Below are 26,486 nucleotides of genomic sequence, written 5' to 3'. Positions count from 1 at the left end.
CGGCTTCGTCACACCACTGGTCCTTCCAAAAAATGTAGAGAAAAACGAAGTGCGACTTGAAAAATTAGAGTACCACCAAGGTAAGATCTTAGAAACCAAGAGCAACCCACTCTGGATCCAAGCGGAGATCCCACACGTTGGTCTTCAAATGAAAGCTTATTCAAATATTGATGGGCTATTTTCCAAAAGGCAGTCTTAGCTCTCAAATTATGAACCAGCATGTGCAAACTACCTGATCTAGAAGGAATTGTGCGGATTTCCAGGTTCCCACTGGAAATCAGAGAGATCTTTCCTATACAGGATGGGAATTAACAGCACCTCTCAATGTGTCGCGGTGGAGCTGATCAGCCTTGCTGCATGATTTCCAGTTGCACTGAAGCAGACAGAGCACTTTTACATTTCATTTAATACCGAACAGATCCTGAAGGCTTATTTAAGTTGAGGAGTATTTTTTCTCTCAGATGATCGCTACGCTTATCTTAATAGACTCATCTAAATAAATTCAGGTAATTTATTCCAACTACCGGAGCCTGGTTACACCAATGCCACCTCCCACCTTTACTCAGAGCACCAAGAAAACTGAAGTACAACGAGAGGATTAAATCAAGTTGTGACACCTGGCAGCAAACACAGGAGTCTACCAGCCTATTGCAACACCTCAAACTTCAGAAATCAGCCAGGCAGCTCATCGAGATCGATTGCTCCACGTTACACCAGACGTTCCCTGACTCGGGTGGAAGGCCAGAGGTGGATCCCAACCTGCAGAGCTGCCGAACGGATTGCAAGGGAACGAAGAGCCCACCCAGCATCCTGAGCTTTCTGTAACGTCACACCTGAATTGCCAACTCCTCTCGATTATTTTCCACTCCAAACAAAAAGGGAGACAAAGCTGAAACAGTCGAGGGAACAGAAACTCGCTGATGCTTTACAGAGCTGCTTTTAAACAACGAGTCAACTTCATGTGAACCATCACCGCAAATACTAAAACTCATCCCTTCAGACTGCTCCCAAAATCTTTACACGCAAGGTTAACAGACTTGGCACTTCACAAGATCCGTAAAAGCCCCTCTCAGTGCATCTTTAAGCAACCTCTTATCAAATCAGCTGTCTGTACAACGAATCCCATTTCTCGGGCAAGCGGCCCACCTCCGGGCAAGGCGCTCCTGGAAAATCGGATCACACCGAGCTGTGCCTTGCTCCGGCTGCCACGTCCGTGTAAAGGAGACCAGGACAGTAGAACACGCACCCGTCTTGCCCTGCCAGCATTTCTAGATGCAATCCAAACCCAGAGCAGCAGACGGCCTGAGGAGAGGATGAGCACAGCCTGAAGTAACACAGCTGGGCCTGGGCTGGGCCTAGCGGGACAGAACCTCTCGAAAGAGCAGGGCTTTTAAAACTTGGGTTTTCAAGCACAAAAACGGTGTAACCCGTAGTTTCCAGGGATCCTTCGAAGCTTAAACACATCCACACAAACTCATTCTGGGGGAAGGGGTGCTGAGGAACGGGCTCTGTCAGTCTCTTCCCCCTGGCAGAGGACTTTGCTGACATTTTGCTGCCCCCCCCTACGCAGCCCAGCCACGAGGAGCTGCTGCAGCCTCCACCGCTCCCCGTGCGGCCCCGGAGCTGTCTCTTACAGGCAGCTCAACCCAAGGATGCTCGAGAAAGACGGGGTGATCCGAGTCCAGGTGCTCATGTCTAGGGGCTGCTGCAGGTGCTCGAGCCCAGTACCCCAACCGACCGCCCCACAGATGTGACCACAGGCGACGCTCCTGCCACGCTGCTGACCGCAGCGCCTTGGCAGTGAGCTTCTGCCGAAAAACCCTCACGAAGCAGGAGTTACTAACTGGAGGACTTGGTCAAGAGCAGCAGATCTAACGGAGGTGCTCCCAGGTCTGCCGCAGCCTCGCAGCGCAGACTTAGGGCTCTATATTAGGAAGCTGAATCCTATTTAAGTGATCGCCGCAGCCACGAGTGGAAGAGGGCTGGAGACAAGAGGCTGCAGTTTTCCAACCTGGGTGACTAATGTTGAGTATAAAGACAATATTTAGACACAAAGCCAGATCAGAGGTGGGGCACTACTGCTCCCAAACATTTCAAATATTGACCTTATGTTCCTTCCCCTCCCCAGCGAAGTTAGTTTCAGCACCACACAAATATATTCCTTTAACTTGAAAGGAAACTCCATACGGTTTACATGTTTTCCAAAATAATCTACATAACTTCAACAAATTTTGTCATGGGATTTTTAATAGCTCTTAACCTGAGCATTAATTGCCCCTAGCTTAGGGCCAGAAGACAGCCAACAGTCCCCAGCACGTCACAAAGTGCTGCCAAGATGAGGTTGGGAGGAGGAAGCCTTTTTGCTTTTATCTGTGCGGTATCTCTCTTGGCTTCCATTTACAGATCGTAAGACTACGATAGCAAAAACATACTAATATTTTTGCAAATGACAACATCAATAGTCAGTAATGATCACATGCCATAATGTATTCCCAGAATCACACAAGCTTTACAGCACAGAGATCTTCAGGGCCAACACAGTCATTAAGATGAAGCTTTGGGGGGAAGGATTTTATTAAAAACTCTCATGCTTCGCCATTTCACTTTCCACAGGATTGTTAGATGTGAGATGAAAATATTTGCAGGGAAAATATCCCTTTTCATCAGTGGAGTATGGGCCGATGGTAATCGCTCGAGACCTTTTTCCACCTTGAATTCTCTCGTACTATACAGGCTATCAGTGCTGCTTTTATTTTTCCAGAAAGGATCATTTGGAATACAAAGACAAGCAACCCTACCAAGACAAAACCCTCTAGCTCAACATCAAACACAAAAACAATCATATATGCACTGTAGATACAAGCCTACACATATGCTGGAGAAGCACAGCTGCTACAGCACTGCAATATTTACAGCCAATGCTGTACACTGCAGCTGTTTCAGTATTTTTGAAGAAAGTGAACAAAAAGTGGTCCACAGACTTATCTAATACTGCTCATTTAGTAACTGACGGGGGGAAGAGATCCCTCGCTCAAATCTGACACCTTATCCACTAGAAGTTACTTGTTCCCATCGTGATCTGTCCTGGACAAGCTATTAAGCACGTGCAGACAGCTCTGATTTTTTTTTTCCTCCTGCAAGACAGTACTAAAAAAAAAATTAGGAGGTTTTGTAGCCACAAACAATCTCTTCAAATAAGGGGAGTGCATTCAGCTACGAATTCTCGAAGTCTGCAATCCCCATCCATTGTGTCTAACAAGAAACAAAAGTAAAGTCTGCTCATACCAAAGCACAGAGACGAAACGTTTCATTTACCTTTGTTGGTGGAAAGGTTGTTACGCTCTCCCCAACTTTATTTACATTCAAATGCTAACAGAACATGCTAAATGCTTTTTAGCAGGAGACTGAGTGTACGTTTTCTTAGAAGCAAATCTCATCCTATAGACTGCAAAAGGTTTTATAATTAAATCTAGATGCCTCTGATCTCCTCTCCGACAGCACAGAGGAACGGAAGACAATTCTACCAGAACACGCAGTCCAACAACTGCATCTGAAATTGCAGCAAGGAGAGGATTTCCCAGGAACCAACCGTAACGTAATTCCTTCTACGTAGCCTGCTGAGCCCACGTCTTCAGCACAAAACAAGGATATCGCTGTAGAATAAAAGAAATCATGATGGATACAACGTCTAACTTCTGAAAAGCAACTTTTCCATTAAAAGGTGTAAGAAAACCCTACATTTACGTAAGGGATTAAATGGCTGGATTTTGATGAAACTCCTCGTCCTACAACAAAGGCCAAAGCTCTGCACACCTTTTGCAAGGTGCTAGTTTGCTTCGCTACACTCAAATAAACCATCTGTACCAGAAATGTATTCAAATTTCAGAAGATACAGGTCTGAACAATTAACAACCATCTGTGTTTTTGCTAATAGACAATTAAATACTGGCGAGTCTCTAGCAGAAGAACCACCTACAGGAAGAAAAGAAAAGCCTGAGATTTCTAAAGCTTCTTAGGTACGTGCTTAAGGGGGAAGAGGAAGGAAAAAAAGGTTAAGAAATCATTACCTCAGAAACAACCCTACAGAGATGGGCAGCAAAGCAATACACAAGTGCGAATTCCTAGTAACCTAACCCTCTGCACTGAAAGGATGACCAAACTCGCTTCTTGACATCTAGTCCCCCATCAAAATTCCTAAAATGTCCAAGGAATAACGACTCAGAAACACGCCCTGCGTTGCTCAATCCTTGCTGTGAGAAATAGTTGGAGGCCTCTGGCAGCGTTTAACACGACAAACAGCAGTTGCACGCACCGATTAATGCAAGAGCTGGTGAAGAAATCGGTGTGGAACAAACCAAAGGTGTGCTCGGCGTGCTTCAGCGGCTATTATTGCAGTCCATCAGCTGATGACAAAACAATATTTCAAGCTATCTCCTTAATTAGGGAATTTTAAAGATAATCAAATGAGCCCTACGGACCTCAAAAGAAAAAAAAAGTGTTATTGCAGTGATAAAAATCTACTTATCAATTAAAAATTCATATTGAATCAATCTAAATATGGTTATTAAACAACTAAAATGTTTGTTAATCCACTGTTAAAATAACAGACAAATTCTCATACCTGGAAACCTTCGCGCACTTTTTTTTTAAACCCCGCATCCTAAAAGCATTTCATTTTGGGGGGAAAAAAAATAAAAATCCTGCTTTTCTCTCTAGCTTTTATTTTCACTGAGATTTTCTTCATGCTAGCTTGATTCATCCTACTAGCTTCCTACTGCCTTCCACAAAAACCATCGGCGTATGACAGGGGTACGGACACCGCTCACATATTTATAATCTGAGAGGCGCTTTGGGATACAGGACATGACAAACTGGAGGTTCTTAAAGCTGGTGCTCAATCAATTCACCACACTGGCTCTGTTACAGTCCTCCACACACTATAAGCATTCAGTTAAAGAAAAGATTTTCCTTCAGAATTAGACCACAACCACTGACATTTCAGCCAAAGCAGCTTTCATCAGATCATTACTTATATTAAGAAGGATTTAGTGCCAGCTCAGGCCTCCTCCTAACATGACAGGGAGTTCCCCCAAGCACTGCTATAAAGAATCCATTCTTCCCACATCACTGTACTTTTTTTTTTTGGAATGAAATACAGAATTCGGTACTGATATTTGCACACCGAATGCCGATTGTGTAAATATTTGATCACTGACATATTCCAAGTGTTACTAGTCTAAGAACTGCTAAGTAAGCAACAAAGGAAGTTAATTACCAATACTCTTCCTAAAACGAGAGAGCGGCGACATAAAGTATCTAGCAAAATGATCCAGGAATTACTCTGTATTCCTATTTTCTTCTTCAATTATATTTTAAGAAAAAAAAAATGTCAACACAAAAAATTTTCAAGCAATCCTGTTAAAACTAGAAACAAAAAAGAAATTATTAACCGTCTCCCTCCTAGATTGAGGACGTATCACATCAAACGTTGGAACACGTTCACAAAAGCAGCTCAACAATACTACCTCTGGGAACTGACAGTAAACAAGAGCTTTTTAAATTGATTTACGTCACCGCTCACATCCTCTCCAAAGCAAACATGCAGCCAGTCATTTCAAGAGAGCGCGTACCACCGAGCAGTCCTGCAAAGATGCAGCCACTGCAAAAAGCCCCTTGCAGTCCTGGAGGGCACCATTTCCTCTCATTTCTAATGGCAAATCAGAACGCAAAATATCTCAAAAGAGTGGGAAAGAAAGAAAAAAGGGTGGGAAAAAAAAATCTTGCGTGTGTTTGCTTGTACTTACAGCCATGGTAGGACGCCGGGGAGCCTCCAGACTTCCCGTATTCTTGCTCCGAGTAGCTGGTGGAGAGGTTTGGCTGACTGGAACCTCGACCGAAGGTGATCTGGTTGCTGCCCACCCCGGTGGCCACCTGAGCCATGCGTTCTTTGGTCTTCAGGGCCTGGGCCCTCTCTGTCTTGAGTCGCTCGTCGTCCTTCAGCAGAGACACCAGCTGCTTGGATTTCTCCCTGACGTTGATGCCCTGGTCTTTCCCATCGCGATCGATATACTGGAAATCTTTCAACGTCTGGATAGCAAAAATATTCTCTTTACACTGCTGTGCCACTCTCTCCGAGCCAGTTTTGATCAGGTAATCTAACAGCGTAAGGGCCTTGTACACGTGTCGCCAGTTCTTGCCATGGTCGTTGAGTCGCTTCCAGATCATGCTCATAATTTCAGAGAAGGCCACAACGTTGTAAGTCAGATCTGCTATCTCAGTCATCAGCGAGCTGGAGGGGCCCCACGGGTCATTTGAGGTCGCTTCCCGAACTTTTATTTCGGCCTCTGAGTAATTGTTCACAATGTTCTTCATCTGCCGCCTAATAGACGAAGTCGTCATTTTTATTTCCCTTTTTAATCAGAGCGGTGCTAGGACACAAACAAAAAAGGGCTATATCTGCTCTTCTATGAACGTTTCTGAGCTACGAAGACTCCGTATCTGTGGCTTACTTGTAAGAAGTTCCACTACAATCATTTCCTCTCTTCAAGAAAATGACACGAGAAAATGAAAATCATGACCTAAGTAAGAAAAAAAACAAAACAAAGCACGTTAGCGGCGTCTTTCGTTATCCCTACGCGGAAAGCAATTACATACACTTTTGAGAAATTCTGTTAGTGATGCATTTGCTCTCCAGATTTCTTCAGAAGATTTGACTTTGAGAAAAAAACCCAACCCTTACTCTTCTCACCTCGAGAAGAATGGATAGACCAACTGCTGGGAAGTTACACATACAAACAGGTAACATCAAATGTCAAAGCTTAAAGACACCTGAGCTGCTGAACAAGACAAAAAATCAAGAAAATATCTGCGCTGATGCAAATGGAAAATTTGAAAAACAAACCAGAAACGAAGTCCAAGAAACAAATTACGGATTTAATTTCCGACAAGGTAAAACCCATCTAGAAGTTTTAATTACAGAAAGCACGACGCTAGCTTGCAGAGTTTATAGGAAACTGCATTAGAGCTGACAGCTGTGGTCTGCTACCGCTGCTGCAGGAGTCTGCGTACCGAGACCAAGTGAATTTCCTCCACGTTGACCAAGGCATTTCTGAGGCTCCAGATAAAGGCAAAGAGCACTCAGTTGCAGGGCAGAAATCTTGAACCCTGCTCTGCCTTCACCCGAGGCCCAGGGAGGAGAAAGGAGCACCGGAACGATGCACTCCGACTCAAGGTGACCTTTAATGCTAAGCAGATTAGAGGGGAATTTTTTTTTTTCCAAATGCATTTCCTTTGTGCATTTGACAGCGCTCACCAGATCCCCCATTTCTGCGCTGTATGTCTTTCAGACAGCGCAGAAGAATTTTTAATTATATGAAAATGGAACTGCAAAACTGAAATGACTGGCAAGAAACCCCAAGGACGAGCTCTGGAGCTGGAAACTTGCTTCGGTTATTTATGTAAGGTCACTGTTTCGAGTAAACAGAGGCCTATTAAGCTTTAGAATACATTACTCGAGCAAACCGGCAGATTTTGGTATTACATTAACATCGTTAGAAGTCTTTGACATTCACCACTTGTTTGAACTCTAAGCGCTGATTCCCTACTGGTATTTGCCCCATTAATAGATGGCATACTTAACACGTCCTCTAACAACTTCTCCCAACACCCCGAAGACACAACCCGATCGCTGACAATAGACACGGGAGGGGAGTAAAGCACGGATTTCACTCCACCACTGTTATCATTCCTCAAATTATTAACATGCCATTTAAAATGAAAGCAGAAGCGTCGGGTTGGACAACGCGCAGCTCTACAAAGACTTCTTCGGTCCGAAGGCACGCATCCTTCCTGGAAAGCAACCGAGCGAGCTGAGCTACGGCAGAATGAGCCCGATGAGCTACGGGAGCTTATTGTTCCACTGAAGTTAGGGTACCTCCTGAACTAGGTAAATAATTAAAAAAAAAGTCTTATCAAGCCCTCAGACACAAATCCTCATGTCAAGAGGATGAGAAAAGAACATTGATGTTGCCTGGACTTGTAACTTATCTACAAGGCTCTGCCAACCCTTCTTGGAGTTGCTTTAAATCCCACTGCCTGCCCAGCGAGCTACGTGGCAGAGCGCTCAGCCAGCACAAACCAGCGCTCCCATCACGTCGTGGTGGACCTGGATGTTTGTTCCCCGTGTTGTAGACTGGGGGCACGCTTTTTAAGAACAAGTCACCTTCGGTTTCTTTATGCCACTCATGGTTTTGTGGAAACTGGACATCCCCTGAGCTCTGAGGTTTAGTTTTTGGAAGCTGCTGCAGGTCTCCAACCAACCCTGTCGTCTCTCCGTGCCTCCCTTACACTTCCATTCGTGTATTTTATCACTCAAACAGTTCTCAGTCTTTCTTCCTTCCATTCAATTATTCAGGATTCTTCTTAAATTTAACTGCTTGGCTTTGATTTGGTCACTTCAATATCTAGAAATTAACTGGAAAAGGGAGCACTTGCAAGGGCACTGAGCTCTGGCAGGACACGCCACTGGAAATAGCCCTTTGCTGCGAGAACTGAGCGTTCATCCCTCATCCTGCTTCCTGTCTTTTAACCAACTGTGAATTTACGAAAAACACTCTTAGCTTACCAGAATTAGTTTCTTTAAAGGCCAGGGATGAGAGGCCTCGCAAAATACCTTTAAAAGTGCACTATACAGTTAAGTGCCTCAGCTACATGTACACCCATGACCAGAGAAAAAGCAAAGTGTGCTTCATTACTTGCTTTAATTTCATAAGCTTTTGAAAATATCACTTTAATATCACACACGATATAAGAAAGGTGAATTTTACAGTACATGGAAACAAGTGCCAGTCCTAAATGACACCAACTTTGGCTAACGGAATAAATACAACCAAGGAATCATCACAATCACAACCTAAACCCTCACACAATCAGGGTGCAGGTCCGCAAGCCCATATTATAGTTAAAGAGATCAAAAAGCCAACTACCCTTCCTACATAAAAGCGAGAATCCATTCCGAATGCATGATCAAAACCATACACAGAAAGTCTGGATGTTTTCAGAGACCCCGGTGAATTACCATCTCACAACAAACCACAAGGAAGCACAATGCTCCTGCAGCTTCAGCAAAAATCCGGGTTTGCAGTTTTCACGCTAGAGTTGCAAAGACAGCAGAAAGCAAGACCCGTTGACTGTCGCCACCATCCCTGGCCAACAGCAGGAAAAGCACCATCAGCTCGGGCAGGTGCCTTTGAAAGATTAAGCAGAGAGGGGAAGGTGGAGATCTTTTGTCTTGCTTGGCTTAGGCGAGCCTTCCAAGCTCTCTCCCCCCTGCTCAGACATTTTCTCTGGTTTATAACTAACTTGTCATCTTTAAATAGATAGAAAAGGAAACGCACAATGCTGTAGACCACAGAGTGAAGCTCCCCTGTGCTCTCAAGGGTTATCTGGCGGGGAATACCTAATTTCCTTTTCCCTCCACGAATAATCCCGATGAATTCTCGTGGTGCTCTTTTAGATTCGGTGTGCAGACAGGAGGAATTCTTGACTGCACTTCTTCTCAACAGCTCTCTCACAAGAGATTAAATTCACTAAGCGAAATCTACATGAGGAAACCATATTTAATTTGCTGAGACTAACTCAGAAATGAGGCCAAGCCACAAAGTCCTTAATAAACTTAGTTCAAAGCAGCAGCCATACAAATCCACCTATATACAGACTTCCAGCAGAATCCATTCAGATCTCAGGAATGCAAAACTCAGCCCGGGGTTTGTCTGCACTGATAAAATGCCCTTCACTTCGAGCCTGGAGGTAAATATATACACAGGCCAGCTAGGTATGGACCAGAAACATATGAAAAGCCTTTCACGTCAAGCGGGCAAGAAAAAGGGTGAAAATTAACACTACATGTAAGAAGTTTGCCAGAAATTCGTGTTAAATTTTAATTAAGTATTAGAGAATATATAAAGTAAATGTCTAATCTGACTTGCAATGTGCGTTAGTTAGCTGTTCTTTTGTGATTTTCAGGCAGTCACCACAGATGTCAATCTGCCTTGAAAAATCCCCCTTTCCACGGAATACATGGAAAGATAACTGCAAGCTTTCACTCTGAGATTCACACTGCGATTACACAGAGACTCTGCTGGCCACCACGAGAAGGAGCACCCCAACAGCCCCGAACGGGTCTGCACGAGGCAAGCGCCACCTGGGATATCTGCATCCACCTACGACTTCAAAGGACTGCACGGGAAACAGAAACCCCACAAAGCCACCAAGAGCCTCTGCTGCCCAAGACGCGCCGAAGCAGCCAAGGGAAGTTCCAACACATGTTGAAGCTTTACCCCTATGCTTTATGCTCTTGATGCTTGACCTCCAAGATCCAGCACGCACAAAGAGCCAGGGATCTGCTCTCCTTGATGTCGGGGAGGCAGAGGCAGGCGATCCTCAGGGACCTGTGGTCCAGGGTAAATCGGAGAAGCCAGGGCCTGGAGAGCGCTCACTTCTTGCCAGCCTGCAAGGAACAGGGCTAAAGGAAAGCGCTGCCAGTGCTGACTCAGGGAGAAGTTCCCCCAGACAGACAGAAACTCACACCACACCTGCAAGGAGCAAAAAGCGCGCACGCAAACACATCCCCAACCGTCACACTAAGTCAACTTCTACTTCTGGCAACGAGAAAGGATTCGCATTGCCTGGTGCTCTGAATTCCTACCCTAGGTTTCTTATGGTAGCTTGTTATGCGGACAAATCCAAAACGCTTTTAGAGAGCTTTATTTTCCACAAACGGGAACCAGGAATCATTGACAAATGAAGCATAAGGCTTTATTTAAAATTCAGGAATATAACAACAGGAAAAATGTCTTTGCTGTCACTTTTTCTATACTGGATCCCACAGCGCTAGAGAAATTTTCAAATTCAGTTAATTCTTTCACATGCTTTCTTCCTATTCATAAATAATTCTTACAGAACAACTGCAGACCAAAAGGCTATCATACTGCCTGCGGTGTAACATCCTACTGTAATGCAAACATTGTTCCCGACTCCAGACAGGAAGAGAGGCGACTGTACTTTGTGATGCCTTGGAGAAGAGCGCTAGGAGAAGCAAAGGAGTTTGGCACTACGCAGAAAAGCCAACAAGTAGCACACTTATTAGCTCCCTCTTGCTATTGTGCAGCAGAGAAAACAGCAATTCATGTGAATAAAACAGTGAAATGAAGACGCTGAAGTTACCATCAGTGCCCTTCCTTAACCTTCAAAATTATTTAGGAAATGAATTACAAACATAGATTGGCAAAGGGTTTGGAGAACGGGGTTAACTCCAGAAGAAAGGTTTAATTGCCATTTTACACAGTTTAAACGCTTGTCCTCCTCGGTTAATTTCTGAGAAGAGGAAATGGCTCAAAATTAAAAGTTTTGGAAGCTTTCCACCCTCTTTTACAAATGAGAGAACAAGGTCAGCTTTCACAGACAGCAGGTGGCCAAACGATTTCTTTAAATGAAGAGTTACCGCTGAAAGATACCCTCCTTCAAATCTGGGCACGGTCATCAACGCCGAGGTTTGATTCTGCGCTGATTTTACAGCCATGCCTCAGACCCACAGAGAGAAACTCAGTCCTGCCTGCATGGCCACTTCGCCGTAAAGCAGATTTACGGACACAAATTTGCCTTTTATCCCTACCACCTTTCCCTACTACGCGTCTATTTAAATCAGGAGCGCAGGATTAGAGCTCGGCGGGGAGCTCAGCTCCTTGCTCAGCCTACAGAAAGGGGGCACGGGGCAGAAATCCAGCGACTCACCCGCACAGCCGAGCAGAGCTACCAGAAGCAGGACCTGCCCAGGTGGCTGCCGGTGCTGTGAATTTGGCAGCTCCAGGCACCCTGGCAGCCCGTGGCACAGCTGGAATTGCCGGCAGCGTGGGAGATGCTCCGAAGCGCTGCGAGCAGGGAGAGCTTCGGTAAGAGTCATGCAGATCAGGGCAAACGATCCAAATCCGACCTGCGCTGGAGGTCTAATTTTAGGATTACAAGCTTCGACAACAGCTCTTTAAAAATAACACATTCCTCCTTCTCTGGCTAGGTCAAGTGTCACCGACAGTGCTAGCTGCATTTTATGCAGCAGATCGCTGTTTATTTTTCGGTAGCGATACAGCGAGCGCTGGGTGTGTAATAAGTATGAGAATATTGCAGAATTACAAAACAGCACAAGGTCAAGCCACTGCGCACTGAACCAGAAATTCTAAATGCAAATTAATCCAACACAGCAGCGAAAATACCTACCCGAACTCTCCAAAGGAATTTGTTCTCTGGGGATTACCTACTTGAATGAAAGCACTTCATCTTTCATTCTCAGTAATAGAGGAGAAAAAAAATCACCCAATGCATGCCTTAAAATAAGAAGTAACAATTTGAAATAAACTCAGTGTACCACCAGGTATGTCGAGTCGCATTTTCAACTGAATTAAAGACAGTGGGAGACACTTCTCTCTTTTCACGTTTTCCTTTTGGAATAAAGGAGCAAGATAACCGATATCCTTGCCAGAGGCTGTGCCGTAGACTATTACTGATTAGAAAAGTCCAGCCTCGACTCTTAGGCTGCTCAGTGGGTGACAGGGGACTGCCAAAGCCATCCTATCTTCTCTTCCAGCAGCTCAGAGCCCTGACAGATCAGCTCCAACACCAGAGGAGATGCAAATACTCCAATCTGAAAGCAATCGTGTGAGAACTGAGCGCGTAGCTAACATTTTGTACTCCTGCAATTTTAAGATTCAACTGACGAGAACAACTGTAATCTTACGTGTTTGTGCTCACCCATCAGACCTGGTATTTTGAGAAGGTACTCGCTGCTTACAATTACACAAAGATTTCATTAACTCCATTCAGCTTGCACTTTATTACTACGAAGCAGACGTCACCATGAGCAGTTTCTCCTATCCACCCACACACCACAGCCGTGCAACCACATTAATAAATTCAATAGGCCAAAGGCAAATGCTCATCATGACACAGAGCAGGGAAAAACATCAGTTTAACTCCCCGCGTTACCACTGCTCGAAGCCGAGACACTAATTAATACTTGTACCTTGCAACACAAATTTCTGATGAAAAAAACTGTTCAAAGGACAGCGAGAGATGCAAACCCCTGTTTGTATGTCCAAGACACATTTTTTTTTCTCCAATTAAAATTGTTAAGTGCACAGGCTGCTAACACAAACTACAAGCCTGTAAAGAAACAGGTGGTTGATTTAATTTCTTAAATATCTTTAATATCTTAATATCTTACGTTCATCAACGCCCATTCACAGCGTGCAACTTCTAGTGCCATCCCTCCCACTCACCCTACTCGCACACTCAACTTGAAACACCAACCCAGGGTCTTAATTCAACTGTAACTTAACTGGTGACAACGAACGTGAGGTTACTTCAGTCTTCATAGATTAAGCTACGTGCAGGTGTGTGCTCACCACTAATCAACCTGGTAGGAAATTCAAAAGTGGCAAACTTGCATCCTAAAATCCTCCGTGCGTGCTGCCGTAGGAGCTTTCTGGCCAAAACTAAGGGGCTTGGTTGGGCTGTGCTGTCAGCAGCCGAGCTCACGGAGAGCTGAGGACGTGGTGCAGGCTGAGCACGGCTCCTGGAAGCTGCCGTCCTGCCCCAAGCCACCTCTGCCCCTCGCGCCACTGCTGCAGACGGTGTGAATGGGCTCAGGGAGCGCATCGGCCCAGCTGGGTTTTCTGGCAGATCGGGTCACCCAACCGATTAATGCCAAGGTCACTCTAACTCCTTTGAAGTACAAATAAGGGAAGTAACATTAATTTCAACAGCAATCTACGGTCACATTTCACGAGGCGAAATGTAAAGCTGCGCCTTGAAGCCCAAATTGCTGGCAACAACGAGTTTAATCCTGGGACTTGCCTTCAACAGGTAACAACCGTAAGAACTGCAAACGGTGGATTTTCTGGGAAATCTCCTGTACCACCTAGCTGCTCCTAACAGCAAGACTCGCTCATTTTGTTTAGAGCTGAAGACAGCCATAGAAAATTGTCCTCTAGTTTTCCAGAATTGGCCAACATGTTAAAACCTGGGTCCTGCCCTTCTTACAGACTGATTTCAGCTGTCTGTCCCCTAACGTTAGTCCATCTTTCCCTCTTATTCCTCCTAATCTTTTCGTACTGTACTCACCACTCAAGTTGCCAAAATACGTTTCAAATAACCCTACCTCCACCCTGTCTTCCTACCGGAGCTGACTAATGTTCCTAGCATCGCCACCAGAGCAGGAAAAGCAATCCCACCCCAAGAGCCCTGCCCGGCAGAGAGCACGTGCAGCCAGAGGAGCGGGCGCAGCGAGCCCAGCGGCAGCAGCCTGGATTTAGCTGGGTTGGACTTCCCAAGGAGCAGCACTTGCAAGCACCGCCAGTCGTTTTGCTCTGCTTCTGCACTACCTCAGTTCCTGACTGAGCTCTAAGTGCATCTTTGATGGAAGTGAATGACTAAAAGACAAAATAATAAAATCAACTCACTTGATTTTTCCTTGTTACGATACTTTCTACTTGCTTCGTTCATACATCAATAAGGATCATCCTATTCCCAAATGCAAATACTTATTATCTTTATTTTGTTGGTTATTGTGGAATTAGGAAAAAAAAATCCGGTTTGAAGATAGCAGTGAATCCCACATTCTCCCATGCACATATGCACCGATTTCCAGCTGTTGTAACGATTCCTCAAGGTTTCTGAACCCATCCTTCAGCATCAATATTCTACCTACTCTCCTATCTGCTCTGGACATTTAGATGGAAAATTGTCTGAGGGGGAATTAGCTTGCTCTTCTCAAAGAGGATGACAAAGACTTGTTACTAAAAAGCATCTGCGCCTGTTTCATTATTAAAGGTCACTTTCTTGCCGTTAGCTCTTGCAGAGAACATGTTATAGGCTCTTCGCTTTGATAGTCCGCATCCAGCAATTCTGTACGTGTCAGCAGGACTCCACACACCCTGTGAGGAGTCCGAAAGGCAGAGGACAACACCTATCGCATGTAATCCAAAACTCCAGCCTCTGATAGTTCTGACACAGCTGATTATAGCTTGAGACTTTTTTTTTTAAGCAAACTACAGTGTAATACTACTGTCTGTATAGCCCATAGTGCCTGCATCGCCCTGTGGATTGTTCTTTTCACCACTTTTTTAATGCAAATTATTAAAAGCACTCTCTTTAGATTTATAAACAGAACAAGAAAGTGACTTAAAAACTCACCCACTCCATTTTCTCTTTTTTTTTTTCCAAGCGCATTCCATCTAGTCCAAATGCACAGAAATTCTAGCCCATTAACATCCATCAGCTCACAGAAGGGTAATGAATTCATCAATACTGCTAAAACGCGTGGGTACAGCATCATGCTGAATCATTTAGTAACTACATTTGCCGCAAGAAGAGCTCAAACAACCCGCCTTACGCTGTCAGCAACCATCTTCCTGAAGGAGGAAAACTGAATGCATTAGGATCACCCTCGATTTCGTTACCCCTCTTGACGAGGTTGGTAGTGTCTCTACACACCAGTATTTCCATGCCAATCAAATCCTGTCCACTGGCGCTGCTGGTGTTCCCCTCCAGACATCAGCTTCCTCAGCCAGGCCACCTGTACTCTTGAGAGAAGCCTTCAATGCTCATTTTTCTGCAAACGACACACGGACCTGGCTTTCCCCTGCTTGTTAACGCTGAAGTCGGGTAAGTCTGAAGCTGAGTTTTCAGTTTGTAAAGAAAAAAATAAATAAATAAAACCAGAAGACATATTGTTCCCTCGACACCAGGCTACTGGAATTGTTAGAGCACCACAGACTTGACTCGGGTTTTTCTTTGTTATCTGTTTACAAAGCTATGGAGGGACCACCTTCTCCCTGCAGCTAGAAGTCTTCCCAACAGTGCTAAGTTCTGAACGTAAGAAAGGTAACAGCTCCCAGGATCAGTTGATCTTTGGAGAAAATACATTACTGACAAACATGAAAGTACAACTACCAAAAAAAAAAAAGCCCATTCCTGTGGCTAGGACTACAGGCAGGGTATCACGGGGGTAAGAAGAACCCTATTATTGTTGAGTACAAGAGTATTATGTTATCGTTCTCACAAGTGAAAGGAAAAGGTATTTATTCTTTTTTTAAAAAGGGAAAAAAAAGAAAAAACAGACTTACTAATATAAAGGAACAAAATGACATTCAAACTGTGCATTAGAAACTACCTTGCTTGTTTTGCCTTGTTCAGGTATGCCAAGTCTGGTCGTCTCTGCCTCACAGCAGGTTTTAAAATGATCGTGAGTATATTGCACTGTTGTTTACACTTTCAGTTATAAGGGTATCTACTCTAATTAAGTCCAAGAATAAGAAGTGTTTTGTTAAGGTAGCCTTTATAAACCGAGTACAATTAATTCAACACTCAGTAACTCAGCTTCCTTAACACAGACAATGTCTTCGAATACATACACTCACACATGTGTCTACATATCCTTAACTCCCACGGCTTAATTCAATTAATACTATTAAATCTTTAATGCTTAGCTTCAAAGGCTTTTTTTTTTAAAATTTTTAATAGCTCTCATAGGTTAGCATGAATGCTTTAAGTCTTTCTACTGTATTTTAAATAAACTCTCTTCTTTCCACTTTGATGTTTGCCTTTCTGACAACCCTCTGCTCTCTGAAGCTCCTGGAACCTTGTTTTCTGCAAAAACGATGACATTACAAACTCAAAAAGATATGTTAATCACTGCGCTGTAATCAGGGATTTTTTCCTCTCACCTGCCCTCTGGGCTGGGAGTTGGCAATGGAACTGCTTTCATCAAAACAATGTGGCAACCCGTAAGGAGGGAGGGTGTAATGGCGAGGGAGGGGACTCTCATTTGCATCTGTTTAGCATGCAAGCAGCAGGCGGTGCTTAATTCTCTTTTACTCTGGTTTCCCATGAAAGGAGAAAATGGGAAAGTCACCGTATTTTACTAAAGCAGCTAAAACAGCAGTTGTGACAAAACACAAGCCTGGTTTCAGGGAGCACGAGGCTCGAGGCATTTAAAGGCACGTCTGTTTAGCGCATTTGATGGGCGCTGGAGGTGTTCTTAATTGCAAGGCTTTGCTTGCGCCAGCAGCATCGCCATTATAAATTTGATCAGCTCGAGGTCCGGTTTATACACACGTCTGCAGACCCACACGTATATAGAAACAGATGTAATTCACCAGTTTGCTTCGTGGTGAAAGCTCCCCGTGAGATAACCCGGAGGCAGGTGACAGCAGCGTGCTTCCCTCCTGCCCCTACCCGGAGCGCAGCATCCCCGAAGTCACAGCGCTACCTCCGGGTCCCACCTGCCTGCCACCGCCACCCGCTGTGCTCTGGAGGGAAAACAAAGTCAGTCCTGGTGGCGGATTTAAGCCTGTCTGTAAAGCACGAGCTAAGAGAAAGGACAATCAAGCACTGACCCTCCACCGTTAGAGTTCATTTTTCTTCTGAATTAGAAAAAAAAAGAAATCCCTTTGTAAAATAAAGCTGAAAATCAGCATTCCCGGAGACAGGAAAAGGCGCTACATTACATACGCTATCCAAGCTGACCAAAAAAAACCACCCAAGCCATGAAAAATCTGGCTCCGTCCCAAGGCACCCAGACACAATTTGGTGCTGGCACGTACGTAGCAGAGACACTTCTGAATTCGGGATGTTCACGCCTGCTTCTTTCATTTACACCTGGAAAGCTCACCCTACAAAAACCAACAGGCCGTAGTCAGCAAGTAAGTGACCAGCCCCACATCGAGAGACCCCTCGTACGTTCCAAGCGAAGCACACGCTTACCTCCTCTGCTTGATCTGAGCCATAAGCTGCAGAACAGAAACCCCCCAGGAAGCGTACTAAAACCAGGCTGCTGAAGACAGCCCACAGAACAGTCCTGCCGTTCCTTACGTCTTCACCGGCTCAGCAGCCTGCAACGTAAGCGCAGTTACCCCCACGAGCACCTCTCGGCATTACACAGCTGCAGGTAGACACGTGCCACGTTGCGCCTTTTAACGCACACGTAAACACCCTCTCGGAGGCATCATATATTCGAGTTACTGTGAAATTAAAAATAAGCAGGCTCTGTAAGCTGGAAGATAGACACAAAAATGTCAAGTATACTACGCAGTGTGCTCAAACCAGCCGGCTAGGCAAAAGGAGATTACTCACTAGGTAGTCAAACGTACCAAAGCCAGACGTTTCAGACTGTCTCCGTGTTCCACAAAGGGGTCAGCGATTTGTAAATCTTAAATGCAACACTTAAGCAGTTCTGCAGACTGAAAAAAAACCCTCGCATCCTTTGAGGATATACCTCAGTGCTTCTCTGCGAGAAAAGTTTCAAGTGATTTTGCTGTCACAGAAGCATTCATTCTTCGGTTTCCCTAAAATTTAAGAATTCTGAAAACCAAATAAAAACTATTATAAACACTCCTGTACTTTACTTCCTTATTAAATCTTCCCTAGAGAGAGCCAGTAAACATACAAACACAAGTATTTTTTAGACGGGTCACCCAGGTAACAATCTTTTTAAAAAAATCATCAGAAAGCAGTTGTCTTGCTGAAAAAGTAACAAAAAATGGGCTGCGTAATTACAGTCCAATGCAGTGACAGTCTTCCTGTTCTTCTGAGTAGCACATAAAAATTTCGGCTTTAAGAATATACAGAATATTGTAGAGATTCTCAAAAACTACAACTGCAATATTAAATATTGATTTCTGAACTCTCTTTGCATATCTCTAACAAGAAAAGCACTTGGTGTCACCTACGCTGTTTATCTAAAAGCATTCCAACCGAGGCATTATCTTTACTTTCTGAGAAACGCTCTCCCAAATCAGTAGACAAAGTTTAACTTGCACGAAGCCTGCTCAGCAACAGCAGCAAAGGAATAGTAACACTTCTCATCGCTAACAACCATTTCAAGCCCTTTAAAAATAATAATAAAAATACTGCAAGAAGTAATCATTACAATAAAACCATGCAATAAGCCAGTATTTGCTTGGAAAGCAAATATTTCATGAGATAACAGATGCAAGTCTTATGCTTTCAAATGGTTATTATACACAGAGGTTTTTATCAAACGATGAAATAAATACCTGGGTACGAGCGTTTTAAAGCTTCACCAGATCTTCCCTGGATCTGCAAGCTGCTGGAAATGCACGATTCGGGATCTCTCTCTAAACTGCCATTACTGTTCAGTCTCCAGCAATGTCACAAACTGGAAAGCGTTCCGCTGATTAATTAGCTAACTGAATAATTAAAAACGTTGAAGTTTTTCAAATAATAATTCGAGTGCTTTCCTTTACACATAGCACATGACAGAGTACCTTCTGCTTGGCCATCAATCAGAGGATGGGCAGGCACATTAAAACAGTTCTACCCAGAAGTGAAGGATGAGGATTCATTAACGATCTTAAATTTTTGCTGATTTTATTAGGCTTGATCGAAAATCTATGTCTTACTGCTATTGTCGCAAGCCTCCTCCCTTGTCCAGAGCTGAATCTTAGTGGAAAGGCAGCAGCACCAGCAACTGGGTCAACAGAATTGGCTGAGAAAATCCTCACTGCTCAAAAAGAGTAACAATCATCAGGAGAATGGCCAAACCAAACCATCGCTTGGGCCAGTTCACCCAGTTAGCAACACGCAACTGGCCACTCGAGTACACATTTCCCATCTGCAAGCAAAGATGTTTAAGGGAATCTTTCATACTTCTGTCTCAGGGGAGGAAGTTGCCTTTAAAAATACTTTGTTTTGCCTTTCCCTAAGGAATATCAGAACCATATACCAATTATTTTAGTGGGTTTTTTGTCCGTGAGGTCCAACAAACAAAGGTCTTATTTGTGAACCGCACAACCCTTACACCAGTGAGCAATTACTCATGCGATTAGTCCCAATGAAGTCAGAAGAACTGTTTGAGAAAGAAATTGCTTGCCAACCTAAGGGTTGCACAATCAGAAAAAAAAATACATAACAAAAACACAGAGGGGGATAAATTGCATCTGACAAAAAATACAATCAAGAAATAGCTGGTGACAGATTGTTATTTAAGTACAAGGAAGTGATTTAAACAGTCAGGAGCAGTTGTAATAAGATTATACGATTCTCTATTAAGATTCTTAAAATGTCTTTGTTCTAGCAAAGCTATGAAAAGACCGTTGCCCTTGTAAAGGTTCAGAAACTACCAAATTGATGTTAAAGCTAGAAATTAATATGATTTCAAACCAAGTAAAGAGAAAAAAAAAAACAACAGAGCATCCCTAGCATCATTAGCACCTCTGTCACCCACGCTTGTAGTTCTAACTAGCATGGGCACGACGTACATTGGGGGATTTCACCGTGGCAGAACTCAACCAGACCAAAGAGACCAACACAGAGTACAGAGCTCACTCCGCTTCTGTCTCTGCTTCTTAAATAATGAAAGCCACCGGCCTGATTTTTAGGAGACGTTGCGTTACGTAAGTGACATCTTCAAAACTGCAGGAACGTCTTCCCAAGTGAGGTGAACTCAAAGTTTGGCTGTTGAATTTCTCCAAGGAAACGGACGTGGCATTTTGTCCACGATCCTCAGACCGCGCTGCCTGTCCTTAAGTAGTCACTTCGGGAAAAACAGGCCAAGAAAGTGGCCGCGGGTTTAGCTATGGCTACACGGAACAACCACCAAGGCAAGCTGGTCTTCTGATCTGTCTCGTGGAACAGACGTAAAACATCTCCAGGTAAGGTTCCCAGAATGTTTTTAAACAACTTGAAGATTCAAAAAAAGGATTGGTATGGCTTAATTTGAAAAAAAAAAATGTTAAATGATGCATTGTAAGACTAAAAAAAGCAAGTGATTCACAGATTAATGTTTTACTGTAAGGAGTAAGAACAGAAAATTCCATTGGAAAAGAAACACACACGAAAACACTGGGTCTAAAGGTGATCAAATCTGAGCCATGGGAAACATGTATATGACCCTACTGGAGACAGGAACTGGGACTGCTATTTAAATAGGCACTAAAATAGATGCATATGTGTGCAAAGTGCAAGGTAATTATGGTGGCAAGAAAGCACGTGGAGATAGAGGGGGAGATAGAGAAGACAAAAGACAGGTTTGTACCATTTCTAGAGAAGCAGACAGCATTCAAGCGTTCTCCCGTCTAAGCCACCCTCCGAATCCATTCTGCTTTTCATGCCTTGTAAATTTGGTATTTATTACACAGTTACATGACTGAAGACTCAGCAACTGTAGACTACATTAATAAAACAGCACTTGGAGGAAAGACGGGAGCAGCCAACGCCGTGGAAGAGAACCGCATATATCAGAAGAGAGCTCACGCAAGAATTTCCGCTAATTACTTTAGGCAGTTCGGGGACCTACGTTCCTGACCGTGGAAGGAAAAACATGAAATGAAACGAAAATAAACCGCACGCAACAGGACAACAAAACTCCTGAGTCCGAGATTTTTGAGAACTTTACCCAGCCACCTCCACCATAAAGCCAAGATAAGGAGAGCCTGCGAGGCCGAGATGCTGCCAGCCCTGGGCCGGGACTGGCTTCCCCCAGCCGTGCGGCTGGAGCCAGCTGTGCTCACGCTGCCAGCGGGGACCTGCCGGCGCTAGGCTCTGCTCCGCGCCCTGCTCGTGTTTCCCCACCTGGAAAGAGCCGGCTTTTTCAAGTCACTGTGCAGCCACGGCGTAAGCAGCGTGAACGGACCACGTCTGACCTTGAACGCGAGCTAGGCGAGGAACGAGATAGAGGCATTTATGTTAACAGCCCCGGGTGACATGAGAACAGATAGACACACCAGTAACAATTAACGCCGCGCAGGGCGTTGGGGCTGGGATCAATTTTTAAGTTCGGTTTTGGCAGCTACACCAAAATATTTGGGCTAATAATTACCTATACTGAAGAAAAGCATTTCACTAAATATAGTCTTACCAAAATGAAAAAAATTGAGTATTTCCATATAAAAATGCGATGGTATTGGGGCTAGAAAACACAAAAATACTTCAATATTAATTTTCTCATTAGTATAATCATTCACACAAACTCCAGTCTGAGATATTTACATGCATCTAACTTCACGTGGTAACTCCGAACATGTGCAGTACAGTTTGATGGCACTCAGCCTCAGCAATTTAATTTTCCCTCTCCTCAGAAACTAAATCCAACTTCTGATCGCTTGCAAGCTACTTTGCCTCATCAACAGCTTAGACCACCTTCAAAAAAATCATACCCCACACTTGAAAACCCAAGCCAAAATGTCATTTGCAAGACGTTAAATAAGCCAATAACAACTTTCTACAAATTTCTGCCTCCCGCATCACCCCTCAAGAGGCTCAACTGCTACGGCCACATAGTTTTAGATTCATCCTGCAGCTTACGGCCTGGGAGTTCACTTATTCTGTTATACAAGCATTCTAAATTTATTTTTCACCCCACAGAATAGGAAAGCAATCCTATCCCAGCCATCAAGACTGATTAATGCTGCGATTTTTTGTAAGGTCTGCTATTCAGCACGTAGCAGTATGCAACCAAATTGACGTATGGCAATGCTAGCAGACCTACAATTAGAACTAGGAGGTTTTATTCTAAAGGACAGCACGCATGTTGTTCTCCTCCACGGCGTCTCATGCTTTCTTAATGAGCAGCTAGGCTACTGAAATACACAAAAAACCGCTGCTCTTTGAAGCACTTAAGACAGCAGGACACTAGTACGTTTCGATACTTTCCCTGCACAGATCAGAGCAAGGCAAAGTGGGGAAAAGAACATTACAGGCATTCATACAAACCAGACACCTTTCATTTTCTATTAGCAAGATCCCAAGAGACAATTCAGCAAGCTGCAAATATGGCACTGGAAGGCTAGGAAGTTGTTTCCTGAGTACCACTCATTACACAAAGATTTCAGAGTAACTCACAGTCTTCTCGGCCAGGCAAAACCAATAGCCACTTCCCCCTCCTACACACGAGACCCATGAAGAGCAACATCACGAATATCATAGCTATTCGGTAATGTTATTTCTCCTAAGACAGATTAAAATCTAATGATTCCTTAAAAAAAAAAAAGCACCAATTTCTCTACCCAGCAAGACTACCAGCATTTTTATGAAGTAACAAATTAGGCCTTTGGCATTTTACAGCAGCGATCCAAGATTTGAGGCTTCTCAAAAGCTCCAAGTTTTAAAGCAATCAAACGTCTGACAGCTGGAATGAAATTAGCATGATTAACCAGTTATGTAAATAACGATGCGGTCAGTACAAGCACAATTCATTTACGCTCATTGCATTATACAGCTTGCACTGGACATCAGATGTTTGTCAACTATTCATTAAAAGTGACTGTAAGAATAATGGACGTGAAAAACACCACGAGCACTACCATCCGGGGCACCTGACAGCCAGGGCTCAGATCAGGGCTCTCCTACTAGTACAGGACAACAAGGCAACTTCTAGATAAGCCTTTTATTTCCCAATTATCACCCAAAGCTATCCACCTCCTACCTAAGGAACAGGTCTTTTTTTTTTTTCCTCTTTTTTTTTTTTTCCCTTCTTCCTAAACAGAGAGGTCCAGCCTGCAAGAATCTTCATTTCTTAAAGGCGGGCGTTATTTTTCAGCTGTCAGCACACAGAGAAGCCTGCTAACCCAGGCTGCCGCGTAGGAGAACCGTCGTCACGGCAGGATGATGCCGCATAGTTGCTTTATGACATCAAGGAAGTTGCAATCAGCAGCAGCAAGTCAAACTTCCTGAAGTATAACTTGCCGTCAGCTCAGCCTTATCAGAATCCGTCTTCAGGAATGCACACTCATGGTTAATTTGTACTCGGTAATTTTTGATAACGTGGTTAAATATTTAATATACGGCAGATTATCTTTAAAACTCTGTCTAGCTAGTTTACCGTGACCCCGAGTTTGCAAGAGAAAATTTATCAGAAGTTGTGATTCTTCACAATGAAACACTATACGTGAGCCTCTTTGGAAATAATGTATCTGGGAATCAGCCAAGACAAACATATTTAGAAGCACTTCCTAAACAGGCCCTATTTTGCTGAAGATATCGTTATGATGTATTTGTATTTTAATTAAAAATCGCTCTAACATCTTGTATTTTAAACCTTAGCAATCCAGTTTTCTCTGACCTTGTCTTGCATAAAACACAGCAATACGGAATTATGCAAGAGTTCCATATTACCATAAAATATGTATTACAGTGGAGAGAATAATAAAACTGAACCTTGTGGCCTGATTTGCATTTTGAACTCCTAAAGTCAGTCTCCACAGCCTGCAACACCCGCAACATGGCTTAGCAGTCAGAACAAGTACTCTGTATCTCCCGGTGAAAACGTAGGATTCGGGGCATTTGCTTAGAAAAAAAAAAAATACCAAAAAGCAGCACGTCCAATTCGTGGGGATTTTAAATACAACTCAGCTCTCTCCAGATCAGCGATAAGGAAGGGGAAAGGGGGTTGGGGGGGGGGGGAGCGTTACACGCCCCTTGGCCAAATAAAATCGAGACCAAATATCTGCTATCGATACGCCTCGCAGCTTTAAAATCGGCACGGCTCATTGTTGGCAGCCTGCAATAATCCCCGTGCAAATACAATTCACAGCTGCGATACCGATTAATACGGCACGCTAAGTGCTCGAGACCGATCCGTAGCATCGGATCTAGCGCGGGCAGGGCGTTAAGAAGGGAAAAAAAAAAAAAAGAAAAAAAAGGAAAATCTCAAATGGATTTAAAAAAATAAAATACATGAGAGCAGCATTCCGCATGCGTTGGTGAACCCGGGCTCGGCGCCCCTCAGGGGGCTGCGGGGCCGAGGGCTGGGTCTTGGGGGGTCGGGGTTTTTGGGGTCTGGGGGTTTTGGGGTCGGTCCCCCCCCCCCCCCAACGGTTCCCCCACAGCGTTCCCGGCCCGGGGGCGGCCCCGGGGCGCAGTCACCTTTCCCGGCAGCTCCTGGCAGTGCCTCCTGCTCGCAGCCGGGGCTGCCATGATGGCCAGGAACTGTTGCTAGCGACCTAATGGAGACAACAAAGGCCGCCCCGGCCCCGCGGGGGGCTGCCAGCGCCGCCGCCACCCCCCCCCGGAGACCCCCGGACGGACGGACGGGCCCCTCCCCAGCCGCCCACCCCCCGGCAGGGCCCGGCCCGGCCCTAACCCCGCCGCCGGGCCCCGCTCCCCGCCGCGGGGAGGCCCCGCAGCCCCTGAGAGAGGGGGTGGGGGGGGCCCTGCCCGCACCCCAACCCACCCCCCAGCCCCGGTTCCCCGCGGCTGAAGGGGAGAAGGCTCCGGGGAGAGGGGGGAAACGGAGGGGTGGGAGAGGAGGGGAGGAAAAACGGGGGGCTTCCTCCGCCGCCCCCCGCGCGCACCCCGCGGCTCCCGCACTGACCTGGCGCTGCGTGCTGAGGGGGGGAGCGGGGAAGGGGCTGCGGTGTCGCGATGTGGCGGTGTCGCGATGTCCCGGTGCCCGGCCGCCGCCACCACCGCCGCCGCCGCCTCTGGCTGGGTTTGACACCCACACGCACCATCCAACATGGCGGCGGCCGGGGGGGTGGGGGGGGCGGCGGAGGAGGCGGAACCGGCGGCCGAGCGCGGCCCCGAGGCGCGGCACCGGGCCGGGCGCGGCGGGGAGAGGAGCGGGGGAAGGGGAAAGGGGATAAATGAGAGGGGTAGGGGCTGCGCTGCAGGTCCCCGCTGCCTGCTGTGGGGCCTCTACTTCCTCACGCTCCTCTCCTTCATCGCCCTCCTCTCCCCTCAGCCGGCCATGGCGGGCCGCCCCGCAGCGCCCTCTCCTCACGGCCCGGCCCGGCCCGCCCTCAGGCCGCGACCCCCCTGCCCCGAGGGCGGACATTTCCTTCTCCTCAGGAGGCGGCCGGGCCCCCGAGGGACCGCCATCGCTGCCCGCCGCCCCTGGGGCACCGCGCTCCCCTCGTCCCCCCCCCCTCAGGATGGGGTGCAAAATGATGGCATTTGGGCATTTAGGGATGGTTCTGGGTCGTGCCCCCCTCACGATGAGGTGCAAAATAATGGCACTTTGGCATTTAGGGATGCTTCTGGGTCATTCCCCCTCAGGTTGGGATGCAAAACGATGGCGTTTTGGCATTTAGGGACACTTCTGGGTCATCCCCCCTCATGGGATGCAAAAGGATGGCACTTTGGCATTTAGGGACACTTCTGGGTCATCCCCCCTCACGATGGGATGAAAAAAAAAGGCATTTTGGCATTTAGGGATGATTCTGGGTGGCGGTGGGGAGTGTGTGTTAACGGAGCTGCAGGAAGACCTCGGTGGTCACGCCAAGGGGAGCTGCGCTGCGGTGGTGGGAGCGTGGCAGGAGGAGCCGGGCAGTCTGCAGCTCGCCTTCTTTTCATTTGGGAGCAATGACCAAAGCAGTGCCCCGGATCATAGGTTGGGAGAGGTCTCCTCGTGGTTCTCTGAGTGTTTGTTCCCATCATAAAACCGTGAGACAATTCGAGGAAACGGGACGTGGCTGTTC

At 45.6% G+C, this 26,486-nt stretch overlaps 1 protein-coding gene across 3 annotated transcripts in view; it reads right to left on the bottom strand.

The window, feature by feature from the left end:
- Window positions 1–26,185, bottom strand: part of EPN2 (epsin 2) — a 44,447-nt gene extending 18,262 nt beyond the window's left edge. Inside the window, exons 1-2 of one of the 3 annotated variants that reach the window (XM_080556060.1) lie at window positions 25,382–26,185; window positions 5,805–6,578 (exon numbers count right to left, since the gene is read on the bottom strand). In XM_080556060.1, the coding sequence (XP_080412186.1) occupies window positions 5,805–6,399 (595 nt within the window). In that variant the 5' untranslated portion in view covers window positions 6,400–6,578; window positions 25,382–26,185. Of the gene's footprint in view, window positions 1–5,804; window positions 6,579–24,933; window positions 25,017–25,381 lie in introns of those variants that run through there. The other 2 variants (XM_080556062.1, XM_080556061.1) reach the window with 2 other exon arrangements.
- Window positions 26,186–26,486: the final 301 nt, after the last annotated feature.

The sequence above is a fragment of the Anser brachyrhynchus genome (assembly GCF_964034855.1).
Source record: "Anser brachyrhynchus genome assembly, chromosome: 15".
Lineage (NCBI taxonomy): Eukaryota > Metazoa > Chordata > Aves > Anseriformes > Anatidae > Anser > Anser brachyrhynchus.
Note: the sequence above shows the minus strand (reverse complement) of the source record. Positions and strands in the feature narration are given on the sequence as shown.